This window comes from Pseudorasbora parva, chromosome 16 (assembly GCF_024679245.1).
Source record: "Pseudorasbora parva isolate DD20220531a chromosome 16, ASM2467924v1, whole genome shotgun sequence".
Classification (NCBI taxonomy): Eukaryota; Metazoa; Chordata; class Actinopteri; order Cypriniformes; family Gobionidae; genus Pseudorasbora; species Pseudorasbora parva.
The window spans coordinates 37,121,607-37,136,399 of NC_090187.1; the positions used below are offsets into that span (position 1 = coordinate 37,121,607).

The 14,793-nt window shown below is 36.9% G+C and overlaps 1 protein-coding gene across 3 annotated transcripts in view; it reads left to right on the plus strand.

Annotated features, from left to right (window-relative positions):
• The window catches only part of gnao1a (guanine nucleotide binding protein (G protein), alpha activating activity polypeptide O, a), a 107,132-nt gene that overhangs the window by 14,947 nt on the left and 77,392 nt on the right, over positions 1-14,793 (plus strand). For all 3 annotated transcript variants that reach the window (XM_067418890.1, XM_067418891.1, XM_067418888.1), the window contains exon 3: positions 11,008-11,149. In XM_067418890.1, coding sequence (XP_067274991.1) covers positions 11,008-11,149 — 142 coding nt within the window. The remainder of the gene's footprint in view (positions 1-11,007; positions 11,150-14,793) is intronic.

Consider the following 14,793-nt stretch of genomic DNA (forward strand, 5'->3'; position numbering starts at 1 on the left):
ATTCTAAATCCATTAGGACAGCTTAAAACATTTAATTTAAGGTATTAGTTCAATTTTTTTTTTTACCAAAGTATTGTCTCTCCATACTCGTATGATGTGTGGCTTTAGTGACTATGTACTTACATCAGAAAATAAGTATAATGTACTTATTGTGTTCATATTGTATTGCTGTACACTTTTGCTGATATTGAGGTGGGATACGGGTAAAGTTAGGCACAGGTGTGGTGTGGGTAAGTTTAAGGGTAAAGTTAGGGAAAGGTGTGGTGTGGGTAAGTTTAAGGGTAAAGTTAGGGACAGGTGTAGTGTGTGGGTAAGTTTAAGGGTAAAGTTAGGGACAGGTGTGGTGTGGGTAAGTTTAAGGGTAAAGTTAGGGACAGGTGTGGTGTGGGTAAGTTTAAGGGTAAAGTTAGGGTCAGGTGTGGTGTGTGGGTAAGTTTAAGGGTAAAGTTAGAGACAGGTGTGGTGTCTGGGTAAGTTTAAGGGTAAAGTTAGGGTCAGGTGTGGTGTGGGTAAGTTTAAGGGTAAAGTTAGGGTCAGGTGTGGTGTGGGTAAGTTTAAGGGTAGGGTTAGGGACAGGTGTGGTGTGGGTAAGTTTAAGGGTAGGGTTAGGGACAGGTGTGGTGTGGGTAAGTTTAAGGGTAAAGTTAGGGTCAGGTGTGGTGTGGGTAAGTTTAAGGGTAAAGTTAGAGACAGGTTTGGTGTGTGGGTAAGTTTAAGGGTAAAGTTAGGAACCGGTGTGGTGTGGGTAAGTTTAAGGGTAAAGTTAGGGACAGGTGTGTTGTGGGTAAGTTTAAGGGTAAAGTTAGGTGTAAGGGAAGGTTCAAAAGTGTAATTATAAATGTAACAACTACAGAAATTATTTGCATATTTAATTACATGCAGGTATTTTTTAAATATGTAATACAATGTAAAAACATGTACACAAAATGTGCATTGTATCAAATGATTAATTTAAATCTTAGTACATGCTAGCTAAGGCCAACTAATATAAAGTGGGTCCTTTTTATTTATATTTTGATTGAGCTTTTATTGTTATATTTTCAGTTTAGTTTACAGTTTTAAAACGTTAAATTAAAATGTTTAAAACATTTGTTTTAAATGTATTTCATACTTGCTGTTAACAATCTATCTTCAATCTTCTTTTCATAGAATCTTTAGATTTTATTGTTTCACTTGTTTGTTGTGTCTGAAAATGGATATCATTTTTTATAACAAAAACTAAAGAAACCGTTAGACATTATGTTCTGTTTCTCACAGAGAAGCTATTTAATGGCTTTAGAAGTATTGCACAAGTGCAGTGCACAAGCTTTATGGACTGTTCTCTTTTTTTAAAGCTTGACAGTCACTCTCATTTAATGGAAAAGAGGAACTTCAAAATTATTCAAAAACATGATTTTTGTGCTGTGCAGGAGTAAGAATTTCATATGGGTTTGGAACAGCATGAAAAGTTATACAGGTTTGAAATGTTGTCAAAACAAAAGTACTGACCACGGTACCAAATCGGTAATGAAATTTTAAAAATGTAACACTGTTGCGCTGGCCATTGTGCTCACACGCTCATCAAATATGTCTGTGATTGCCTACAACGAATCAGCGCTTAACAAACATGTTGTAAATATACAAAATGGCGCTTATACACACGGAGTGTTTGAATGCTGGTGTCTATCAGGTCCTCTGATCGACTCCTGCTTGTGCTTTCAAACGCTCCCGTGCTCTGATCATTAAAGCACAATGGTGAATGTCATGGTGATTTGTCCCTTTGTGAGAATAAGATTGGGTGTAACAAACCAAGTAACAGGTCACAGAGCGCAGTTGGCGTGATTGTGTAATAACCTCAGCAGGAGTTAGTGCTGGCCAGATCCTCCACCTCTCAGGACACACACACACACAAACGCATACCTAACAGACAGCCGCGAGATATGAGAAATTAGTGTTCATGCATGAATGTCATAAGTTTTCCAATCCGAGATGATCCTTTCTCTCACTCTGTTCTCTCTTTTCTTTAATGAGCTATTCTATAATAAGTTCATCTGAAGGAAAGGTTGCTGTAATGATGTCTGTCCTCCACCCACATGCTGGCTTCCAGAGATCATCCTTTATCAGTGGATAGATGATGAAAATGACTGTTAACCTCACATAAACTTTCTAAGAAATCACCTTGTCTTCTCTCCTCTTGTAATAACTTGTCATCATCTTTTTCTTGTTTGATCCTCGAAGCTGTTAGAACTTGACTGGGTCTGCAAGTTCTGAAAATTTGTGAGGTTCTCTGGTGGGTTTTGTTGCACATTCGGGTGTACTTTGTTCCATAATTTTAGTGGCTGGTCATGTATAATGATATTGGTTTAATATTTTGACAAAAATTAAAAAACTTTTTTGAAATGCTTCAGAAATATTTGTATTTGCTTGCATTAAAACTTCCATACATTTATGCATTGAAAATCAAATTTTTTTGTGGCGTTACTTAAAATAGAGTACCCACAATTCTGAACAGACAATAAAAAAAAAAAATGTGCAATTTATTACAGGTTCTGAGAACATTTAAAAAAATCTGAGATTTAAAAAAAAAAAACATATTTGTTAAATTTGAATTAAAAAAAATCAATGTTTCAAAAATGTATTCATTATTTACATTATTGATTTTTATGTAAATGATAAATTCTTTATTTAAAATGTGAAGTTATGTGGAAATGGTTATTTGGTTATTTCTCTACTTTTATCGCAACAATAGACATCAGTGTTTATGTGAACAATAACCAGTTATCCCTGTACCGATCTACTCCAAAATTTTGAACAGTAGTGTATTTCAAACATTTATGTCTACATTTGTTAATTAGGTAAGCCTTTAATAATGTAATATGTTCAATAAGGTTTCACTGTAAAGCGTTACCAAGAAAATCAGTCTTTTTTCTAAAACAGACTCTGGGGATCTGGATCTGTAAGGTTGAAGACCTCTGTTTTATAACAGCTATAACAGCTTTCACTTTTTTCATGATCATTTTTATGTATTGTATACATATTTAAAGACACCAATGAGGATGTGACTCTACCAATACATGCATATATTCTGATCAGGAAGTACTCGTTCACAGCAAAAAACATGTTGGGAGATTTATCACCACGGGTGTTAAAATTATCACTTTCCGGGTGAACATACAGGTCCGTCTTTGCTAGTGTTAAAACAACACTGACGAAAGTGTTCGTTATACAAACACTGTGTTAGTGTTTCTTTTTAGTCACTCAAGGTGTTGAGAAATGTATTACTCATAAGTGTACATTTAACACTTTATGGTGATTAATCTCACACACCCAGTGTATTTAATGTTTATTTAATGTAAATACTTAAATACTAAAATGGCACTGTGAATGAAATTTAAAACAATTTATATATATTATTTTATTTTTTCCCCCAAAAAAATCAAGTGACTACAAATTTATTTGAATATTTATTGAAATTGTAATATATCAATTCCATTACATTTATGTATTTGGCAGACACTTTTATCCAATGCGACTTACACTGCATTCAATACCATTTTTAATAAAACAAAAAAAAAAAACATTTTTGTCAGTTCTTGCTTTCGCCGGGAATCGCTACAGTAAAGCCATTGTAGTCACACATACAATTGAATAAAACAATTTCTTGTTATACTCCAATGCTATAACATCTTACCATGATAAATCTCTACTGCGTTTCAAACAAGATTAAACAAAGAAACATTCCTCAAGTAATGTTTTAATTGAAAATACAAAAAAATTCAACATTGTATATCTTAAATCAACCTTAATGTTAAAAAACTGTCTGGTTTGTAATTCATTCTGATAAAAAATACTATTCCTTTATAAATTAATAAATTTACATTTGGCAGATGATTTTATCCAAAGCGACTTACATTGCATTCAATGTACGCATTTTTACATTTTGTCAGTTCTTGCTTTCCCAATTCATCGATCCCACGATCTTGGCGTTGATAGCGCTCCTCAAAATGATCCAAACACATAGTATCGTTCCTGTTAAAGAGACACATTTGGTTAAAACAAACACATTAAAAAAATCTAAGATATAAAGTTTCAAACATCTTCAATCAACAAGCAGAGATACTTACATAGCCTGTCTTCCTTTCAGGATCGTTTAGGTTTGTAGAGTAAAAATGCCAAGGGCATACATAGATTGTGGCCTTATGTGGTTTCCTTCTGCAATAATAAACAATATTCCATGAAACAAAAATCCTCCAAAGCAGAAAGCAAACTAAAAGACTCAAAATAATCAGGTCACTTTGTGTTTTACTTCAGGTTATCTTTATACCAACACATAGCAAGAAAACGTTATATTCAAAACATAAGCACTACTGTTACAGATTTACAACAACTAGAAAAGGCTAGAACTAAGTTGTACAGAAAAAATCGCGCATGGAAGGGCACTAATGCATGTCTGCTCAACTAATACAAAATAAGACGAAAAATGTCAAATAGTATGAGTGTGCAATGTCGTGGAATGTTTACGCCAAAACTCATTTCGGCGTGCATGATACGCACTTTATGGCGTATATATGACACGCTCTCTTGGGTAGGTTTAGGGTAGTGGGGTGGGGGGTTCGTATGTATAATACGCCATAAATTGCGTATCATATGCACGCAAAAAACAGCGTATCATATGCACGCCAAAATGAGTTTTGGCGTATACATTCCACGACATTGCACACTCGTACTCGATCTAGAGTTTCTATTAGAGGTGTGCGATACCGCTAGATTTGGTATCGATCCGATACCAAGTAAATACAGGGCCAGTATCGCCGATACCGATACCAATACCGATACTTTTTAATAATTAAGGTGGATGCGTCTTCAACCTAAATCTAAATGAATTTTCATGACTTTTAATTTGTTTTTGTGATTTGCATTTTGGGTTATTAATCAGTACTACAAAAGCTTTTGTTCAGAAACAACTTTTGGTAACTTCTGTTTTATTTAAATAAACAAAGTTACAAAATGATTACTTCACAAATATAAAAAATGTAAAAACAAATTCTCTTTTCAAGTACCATGTTAATAAAAAATGTTTCTCCTCTTCAGTGCACTTCTTTTTAGGACTTTTTTCTTAAATAAACAAAGTCACAAAGTTTTACTTCACAATAAAAAAAAAAAAAAGTAAAACAAATTCTCCTTGTAATACGATATAATGCTGAAAATTAAAATGCGCGGCTGAGCGGCGCGCGCGCCTGACTGCCGGTGGTAGCGCTAGTGGTAAGTCACGTGACGGTACAAAACAGGAGAGGGGAGGAGAGCAGTGTCGAGCACGAGCAGCACTCTCTAGAGAGCTTCCTCTGCTCTGTGACAGCAGCAGCATTTTGACAAACACGGCCAGGTCGCAAAACGAGAGAAACTGAAACTTAAGTATCGATATTTTTACGTTGGTATCGATCAATACCGATACCAACGTTGGTATCGATATTATCGATATTAGTATCGATCTGCCCACTTCTAGTTTCTATATGACTGAAGCAGTTCATGAAGAAAAGCGTGTCCTACGATGTTTTCGACATTTTGGAGCGCTGTACAGAATGGTCGGCGTATGTTATCAAAGTACAACGAGAAGATTGCTAGAACACACAGAGCATTTCACTCGCAAAATGTTGCAGGCCGATCAGTATGCGCAGCGCCGACAATGATGGACCGCGCTATCCGTGGGTGCTCGGCCAGGGATCGAGCCCCGGCGTCACACAAGAAAAAAAAATTAAGAGCAATTAATTCATTCGATTAACGTCTGCTTTCTCATTTGAATGACATTTCAAAACACCAGAATTAACTCGTAGTTACGGGGTGAAAGATATAAACGGTCTTATAAAGGTTGGAAGCCCTAAAGATACTTAACGCTATGCCAAATGAGAAGAAATAACTATCCAAGTCGAGTGAGTTAAAAAATGACACATAATGTTAATGCTGCTACATTATTACAAAATTAATACAACGAAATTAAGTCACTTACGTAAATCTCGTCCTCCATTAACGAATTTAGTGTGTTAGTGGGGGTTATTCAGTTATGTTAAACTGAATGGCGGATCAAAAGCGCGCTAAATTTAAACTGAGGTAAAAAAAAAAAAAAACGCTGAGTTAAGTCATCCACATCGGCTACGTTACTCATTATACAAGCTCATTAATAAATCACAAGTTGATAAGATAATAATACTATACTATACCTTGTCCTTGTAACCGTTGTGTGTGCAGGGAAATCCATAAAGATGGAGAGACCGAAGGATGAGCTGGGAAATTTAAAATGCTCTGCACATGCGCAGATGTTGATTGTTAACACCCAAAGGAAACACTGTGCTTTATCACCCAAAGGAAACACTGTGCTTTAACACTAAACAAGTGATAAAGCATATAATATTTGTAAATTAACACCAGATTTTATCACTAGATGCCCAACACCAGGTTTTTATCCCTCAGTAATTTGCTGTGTTGTTCTGTTTACATTATAGTCAAGTGTCTGTCTGACCACAAATTCAAGCTTGGAGCTGCGCACAAAGATGCAAACTTACTAGAGTTTGCACATCATCTGATTTTTACTAGTCAAATTGCAGTCCAGAAAAGTAGTCAGCTAGTTTACGTGTTCATATTCCTCTTATTTAAATGATTCTACATACGCTGTGCAGCATCAGAGGTCTTTGGTTTTTGTCAAGTCCAGCACTGTGTTCACAGAGACTTTGTGAGGGGAGAGAACCACACAGATGAGCCGAAAGCGCACGTATCTTCATTGCCAGATTCATGCTGGCTGCATTGTCATGTCGATGCTGTAACAGTCCTGCTCCATTTGCTTGTGTCTCTCAGTATCAGGGCAGACTGAAACAATTTTGTTTGCGAACTCCATATCAGATTGTTTATAGTCGCAAGATCTCGCTGATCGAAGTGAGTGCAAGTGGGGGCGGCAGTGGCTCAGTGGTTCATGTAGGTTGTCTACAAACCAGAAGGTTGGTGGTTCAATCCCCGGTTCCACCTGACCAAGTGTCGAGGTGTCCATGAGCAAGACACCTAACCCCAGCTGCTCCCGACGAGGTGGATGGCGCCTTACATGGCTGACATCGCCGTCGGTGTATGAATGGGTGAATGTGAGGCAAAAATGTAAAGCGCTTTGGATAAAAGCGCTATATAAATGCAGTCCATTTACCATTTACCATGTTAGAAATCACGAATATTAAGAGAACATTGTGCTTGCTTTGTTTTCGTCTTCAAACCAAACTTGGGTCTTCAGCTGTCAAAGTTTAAATCCCGTCTGGCTTGTGCCCTTCACAGTATGTTTATGTATTAGGTCAGTAGGTGGAGAGTAGGCGGCCTTTAGTGGTTGTTCGAATGCATTCGACCACATGAGCTTTTACACTATGAAAGCAATCAAATTAAAAATTAGTTTTTGACAAGCTAGTAGACAAGCTCGAACCATTTTAGACCCGTTGACACCTGTATTTAGTCTTGTGTACCTGTGATCCCACGACCAAAGGGCATCTTAATAACAGGAGTAATCAGGGCCTAAAACAATGTGTGGTTCAGGTATACCCTATGAAGTTATGGGGACAAAATTATCCCAACAAAAATGGCAATATCTGAAATCCTTGTTATTTTTAGCCCTCATGAGAAAAACAGCTTAAAAATGATACTAAGTGAAGTCTTTTGAAAATGTAAAAAGTTTTTTATTGTGATGGGTTTTGGGTAAGGGGATAGAATAGACAGTTTATACAGTATACAATTCATTGTCTATGGAAAGTCCCCATAAAACATAGAACCACAACAAGAGAGTGTGTGTGTGTGTTTGTGTCAGGTCCTTGGTCTTTGCCAGGTCGACTGGAATAGGAGCTCTCTGAGTGCGAGTCAACTTTTGATGTGAGTGAGAGTCTCACATTTGAAACAGATCAATGTTTCCATCCTCCTGCGGGAATCAAAAACCGATGTCCTTATTTATATTGCGACTTTCAAAAGACCCTAAACATTTGTTATTTTTATCACCTGAATTATTTAGTGGTCATTTGAGAAAAGTGAGAGAGTGAGAGTGACAGACAGACAGACAGACAGACATAGAGAGAGATTCTGGGAATGGCCATAGTTTTTTTTATTGGTTTGCTAGCACCAGCTTGAATTGCTCATAATGGAAATATATAAAGCAAAAATAATAATAAAAAAAAATTTAATATAAAAATTGCTGCCAAAGTAAACATATTAACAGATGAATCATTATAAAACAAAACAAAAAATCCTTTACATTTGATTATAACCCAGTTCAGTTTCATCTGATTCCTGAAAATCATTTTCAGGATTTTATTTTGATTGCATCTTTTTTGTTGTTGTGTTATTGTGATTCAAATTATTTGAATATAAGCATCAGGAAATTAATATTTCAGAACTTTCTAGGGTTAAGGGTTAATTAATTATCTCTTTTTATTTTATTTGACCATCATTGGCATTAATAAACATCATATTTGTTAATTCCTCAACAAAGACACTGAATAGTTTAAAACTGAACGTCACTTTGTATTTTACACAGCAAATTAAGGTACTAAATTAAGCAATTAAGATTAATTATGCAAGCTATAAACGTTTATTTTGATTAACTACTTAAAAAATGTATACATGGTAATACAATTAAATAATACTACTGCCGCTTCTATAAAATGAATTGTAAACTGGCTTAGTACTATAATTTCACAGAAAGAGTGGTTTTGGTTGAACTAAGTGCAATGGTGAGCTAACGATAGACAGGTATCAGCCTTCAGGTCATCTGGGTTTGTGTGTATGTATTTCTGTTTGTGCATGCATACATGTGGTCAAAAATATCATCCCCGAACACATGCTTCATCACACCTCTCTCTGGCACCGGTCGAATAAACCAGTGTGATGTCTGGGTCTGCATAATGCCAGGCTTTGCCAGTCTGTCTGGCCTTTCTCATGCCACACTAACACCATTTACTAAGAGCAGCCGAGCGCTGATGTGATAATTCATTGGCTTTAGCTTTCAGGCCAGACAATGCCATTCTGCATCAAAGAAATGCATATAATATATGTGCGTGTGTATTTGCAAACGGGGTCAAAGCGGCATGATCTAAAAATGACTTGCCATCATTCAGTATTGCAGAACCGACAGATGTCCAAACCTAATTTCAGCTAAATCAATTGAATTAGGGGTTTTAGCCACAAAAGAACCTAGTGCCGTTGGGGCCCCTCTTTGTGGTTAGGCTCCAGCAGGGTCATATTCTCTGTGAGAAACCAATCCCTGCTGTTTTGAATGCTCTACTTTACCCAGATCAAAGTCAGACATGCTGTCTATTGCAGAAATAACAGCATTTTATTGTAGATAATGGGTGATGATAAAGTTCAAATATTAAATGGAAGAGTCAGTGAGGAAAAATGCAAGAGACAGTAAACCCACGACAATGTACAACATACCTTATGAATCAGGAGGACAAGGACGCAGCTGGATGTCAATAAAGGACAGGCACTCAACACGATTTTAGATGATAGAGACACAGCTACTACTATAATCCATTGAACACAATGACCCCCTCCCACCCCCCAATCACAAAGCTTGATCTTCCACTGGTTTTTCAATAGCACAAAATGAAGATAAACTACCTATACCATTGGGAAACAACAGCTGTTTGGTTATAATGTGGGTACAGCAAATGTAACAATTTGACTAGTGAATTTAATCATTAATTGTATTTATCATTTTGAAGGCACTCAACGTGTAGCCTTTTTTACATGCGTAGTTATGAATGTATGTGTAATGGAAAGGTTTGTGTGGTTTTAAATTTACTGTACATCTTACCAATATCATTCACTGACAATGTGGATCTGAAGTAGGCTGTTTATCACGAGAAGGCCTGTACGAATGCGTCATCCAGACTTTTTTGAACTGTTTTGCATAATATAATGTATTGGCACCTTTAACAAAATGGTGCAACACTTATTTTTTTTCAAAAATTTTTTTTACTGACTGACACATCAGGTGAAAACAGCAACTGTCAAATATACTGATCTGCATGGGATTAGTATCTCTGTAATTACGAAGAAGAGAGTGTTTGTTTTCTGAAAGTGACTTGCCAATAAGTTGTAGAAACTATTGGATGATGATGTGTGTGTTTATGAGATGTCAACAATGCTTGAACCGCTACATATTTTACCCTGAAAGTTTGTTAGTTTTGGTAGTCACTGTAAGATTTTCAATGAAGGGAAGCAACATTTCTGCGTGGAATTTGCTAAAAAAACAGTAGGTAATTTGCTCTGTTAATATTTTACAGAGGTTGTGAGACACACGATGTTTGATTGGAACGTGATTATAATTAAATATGTTTGGGTAAACTAATCTAGTCTGAATAGCCTTCATTTTTGCATTAAAAAGATTATAATCCATCATTGTATTTGGTCCCCTAGGTCTCATGAAGTTGAGTTCCTCTGATTTAGATCATGTTACATCTAATTGTCACTCATTGACTTTGGCAATTATGCATATATTAACTGTAATGGGGATAAAGCAAACTTTAATGAAATATATCAATATTGAAAGCAGGGCAGGGACAGTAGCATGGCGACTCAGCTGTCCTGTTAAAAAGATGTGACACACAGATAAGACATCATCTGTACATACTTGAACATTACTATGTTGGCTTTCTAACGCCATCCCAAACCTTCCTCTGCTTTAATATTATCACCATAGCTAGGTCAAGCCGAATAAATTTTGCATGCTCACAGTGTAGTGTGACCGCAGCTTTAAAAGAAGTGTCCTGTGTGGTTTGTGATCTTGAGAAGAACTGATGCCCACATTGCCCAGGGTGAACATTTTAGTGAAATAGGGCATGATCCCTGCCTGCTGACTGGAGTTTTGTTTTCCTCCGGCCAGGGGGATGTGTACACACACAGACACACACACACACACACACACACACACACACACACACACACACACACACACACACACACACACACACACACTGCATCTCTCTAACATGGCCTATGTTATGTGTGTAGGATTATCCATGAGGACGGTTTCTCTGGAGATGATGTGAAGCAGTACAAGCCAGTGGTCTACAGCAACACCATCCAGTCTCTGGCTGCTATCGTGCGTGCCATGGACACACTGGGGCTGGAGTATGGAGACAAGGAGCGTAAAGTGAGTACAACTCAAACCCTGATAAGCTTAAACACTTGTTATGGCGTGACATTCCTATTGTGACTAATCTCATGGATTATAATTAAAACACTTATAGTCAGCTGTAATTTCACTTTACTTTAAAGTGAAACCCAAGAACATTTATGCAAGACAGATATAAAAGTGTAAGATGATTCAGGAGAATCAGATGGCATGGGCAATGACAGTGTCTTGTAACCTTGGCTTCATAGTTCCCGTGGCTGCAACCATGAACTGTAATGAATTGAATGCGGTAGGACACACGTGTTTTTAAAGAGACCTTTAAATCTTTGAACATTTGGTAATAAAGGTGAGGCACTTGCAATGGAAGTAAATGGGGCCATGCAATGTAAAGACTATATAAACAAATTAATAAATAGTATAATAGTAATTATTAAAACTTATTGTATTAGTGTTTAATTGTGCTGTTGTTATTATTATTATTTCATTATCTGTTAAAATAATATTGTTATATCTGAGCTGTTGAGCAGTTTAAATCATTTTTACAGTTTTATTGTGTTGTGTTATCATGGCAACAAAGATGTAAAATTGGATAGTTTTATACAGGTTTGTATGTTTTTTTCTTTTTCAAACTTCAGTCATTTTAACACATTGTTTGCATCTTTGGCTATACTGTTGAAACAATGAGCATTATAATGTTTATAGATTAGTGGCTCACTTTAACCCATATTTTTGCTTGGGACAAGTAAAACTTGTTTGTGGTAAAAACATTATGCCCACAATTGTCAATTGATATTAACTTATACCGAGCATGGACTATTCCTTTAAGAAGCAATCGTTCTACAAAAGATGCATTAAGACACAACCAGTAATCTAATCTATAGAATAACAGATGTGGTAAATGTCGATCCAGCAACAGCAGATATCTTTTCTCTCTACCTAATACATAAGTAAAATGGTTTGGTGCTGATGGGAAGGTTCAGTTTAAGATTTCTCTGCTAATGCGTTCTATCAGTGACAATATAAGACTCATAATCCTATTGTGCCCTTTCCCAAAAGCTCTCTCCCTATAATGCCAGTGTCAGTGAACTCATTGACCTTTAGCTGCAAGCAATGTTTCATTTTAATCAAACCAAAGCTATCATCATAGAGGGAAAAGTCATCTGAAATATCTAGCATCCATCGATTGAGATATTTTCTCTTGTGAGAAATAGAACGCATCTTCATTTACAGGATGAGTTACATCTCAGGAAGCCGGCCTTGAAGGGCATAGAAAAGGAATGACATCAATTGTATTGTAATCAAATGGCATCAGATCTATGTGTCTATAATAAGAGAAGTTAGATAGAGATGGGGTATAAGTGTGTGCGACTACGTGGAATTAGACTTTTCAGCATTTCTGCTGTTTTTTTTGTTTTGTTGGGAGGGGAGGGGGGGGGGCACAATTTGGGATAATTCTGATTCAAACAGATAAAGGAATATTAAGTTAAGGGATTATTCTGGGTTTTTCAGGAAATTACAATGAAAGTGAATGGGCCAATTTTATATTTAATTTTAATTAAAGGAAGTGTATGTACGGTTCTGGCCAAAACTTTTACTGCAATCACTATCCCCTCTCCCCCTCCCCCTGATTCGAGGTTGCCAGATATTCTGCAGGAACATTTGTATCTGCAGCTGTGGTAACTAATGCAGAGCTGGCAACCTGAATGCCGAAATACTACTGACTTCGTGATTGGTGGAGGGCGGAGCTTCAGGCCAAAACACAACATGACAACATCAAGTTGAGGGCTGCATCAACAACTTTTAAATGACAATATTCTGGCCGGACTACTGTTGTCAGTGATATAAGTATTTGAAATTAACTTGATTTGTGACATATCAGGGCCATTTTATGACATATCACATTTTGTGACATATTGGCCATTTTATGATTAATTAATTAAAATACATTTCTTACATACAGTTTCTTTAAAGGGGGGGTGAAACACTCAGTTTCAGTCAATCTCATGTCAATCTTGAGTACCTATAGAGTAGTATTGCATCCTTCATATCTCCAAAAAGTCTTTAGTTTTATTATATTTATAAAAGAAATATGGGCTGTACCGAGTCTTTCCGGAAAAAAACGGAGGCGTATCGTGTGGGCGGAGCTAAAGAATGACGATCGCGAACAAAGCGGTGACGTCCTCAAGCGTGGAGAAACTCATGGCTCAGCTAATATAGATAATGATCCAGAATCATTGGGAGGCAGAAATAAATTGAACAGGAGAAACAGCAACACAGGACATCCGTCTCTGTGGTATGTACTGTATTTTGTGGCCTGTCAACGTTTGTGTTTACTCGCAGTTTATGAGGACATGATTCAGTTTATGGACTATTGTATGCGACTAAAACTTAGCAGTAGCAAGCAAAACGGCTTTGCACGTCAGACTAGTGTAACGTTATAACTTACATAGAACAACAATAGAGTATTTTATTGTTTTTTTGTATTTTCTGTATTTTTGATCAAATAAATGCAGGCTTGTGTCCAAACTTTTGGCCTGTACTGTACATTTTATTGTAATCCAAAGCTGTCAGGTATGCTTAATTTGTACTGAACCCAGAACATTCCTCTATACGGCCCTGAGTGAAATCTGCATAGATCGAGTCCTCTGTGCACCAATTCCATGTGGGCTGAGCTCCGTCTGTTGCCAAGGGAAAGAATTAATCAGAATATGTGAGGTATACAGTATGCCATATGTGTACCAAAGCTAGAGAAAGGATCCTATATGACACTTTCCTCATTGTAAATCTCTAAATAACTAAATGAAATGCATACATTATGCATACGTTATTCCTGAGAACAGATCACTCACACACATCCGAACACAAACTCTTCAGGCCTCTGTTCCTCCAGGCTCCGGAGGCCAGCTGGCTCACACATTTTTAATCTGAGGTGTGAAGCTTTTATTGGAACAACCTAGCCTCTATAGATCTGTTTGGCCTTTCTTTCTCTCTCAGTCTCTGTTTCTTGCTTTTATACCTTCTCAGCTTCCCGCTTTCATCTTTCTCTCTCACCTCTGTCTGTCCGTCTTTGTATGTACAGGCAAAGCCCTCTTTCCTTCATATCTCCCTTCCAATAGCTCCTCTTCTCTCTCACCAATCTGGCCCTGTTGCCATGACAACCTCTTGTTTCGCCTCTCTCAATGCATTCCACAAGTCTGTGTCCATGGGCAATGTCACTCATCATGCACTCTGCCCAGCACCAAAGAGGCAACAATCTCATGTGACTATACACACAGCATGTGTGACCAGAATGAGAAGTGGGCCACACCCCTCAAAGAGTACAACACTATAGCGCTGTCCTAAAACACAGCGAATGGCCTACTCAGAAGGTCTATATAGAGAGACTTGGGTTTGAGTTTGATGCTATCATGTTGTCAAGATAATCCGAAATATTGGGCAAAATTGTCATGTAATGTTTTCGATAAGTAATTTAAAATAAATTAATTATTTGATTATATGATGTATTTTTAATTTTATTATTAAGTGTATTGTAATTATTATACTACACTCTAAAAAGTGCTGGGTTAAAAACAACCCAAGTTGCGTTGAAAATGGACAAACCCAGAAATTGGGTTGTTTGAACCCTGTAAATGGACCCATTCAAACTACACAATTTCTGGGTT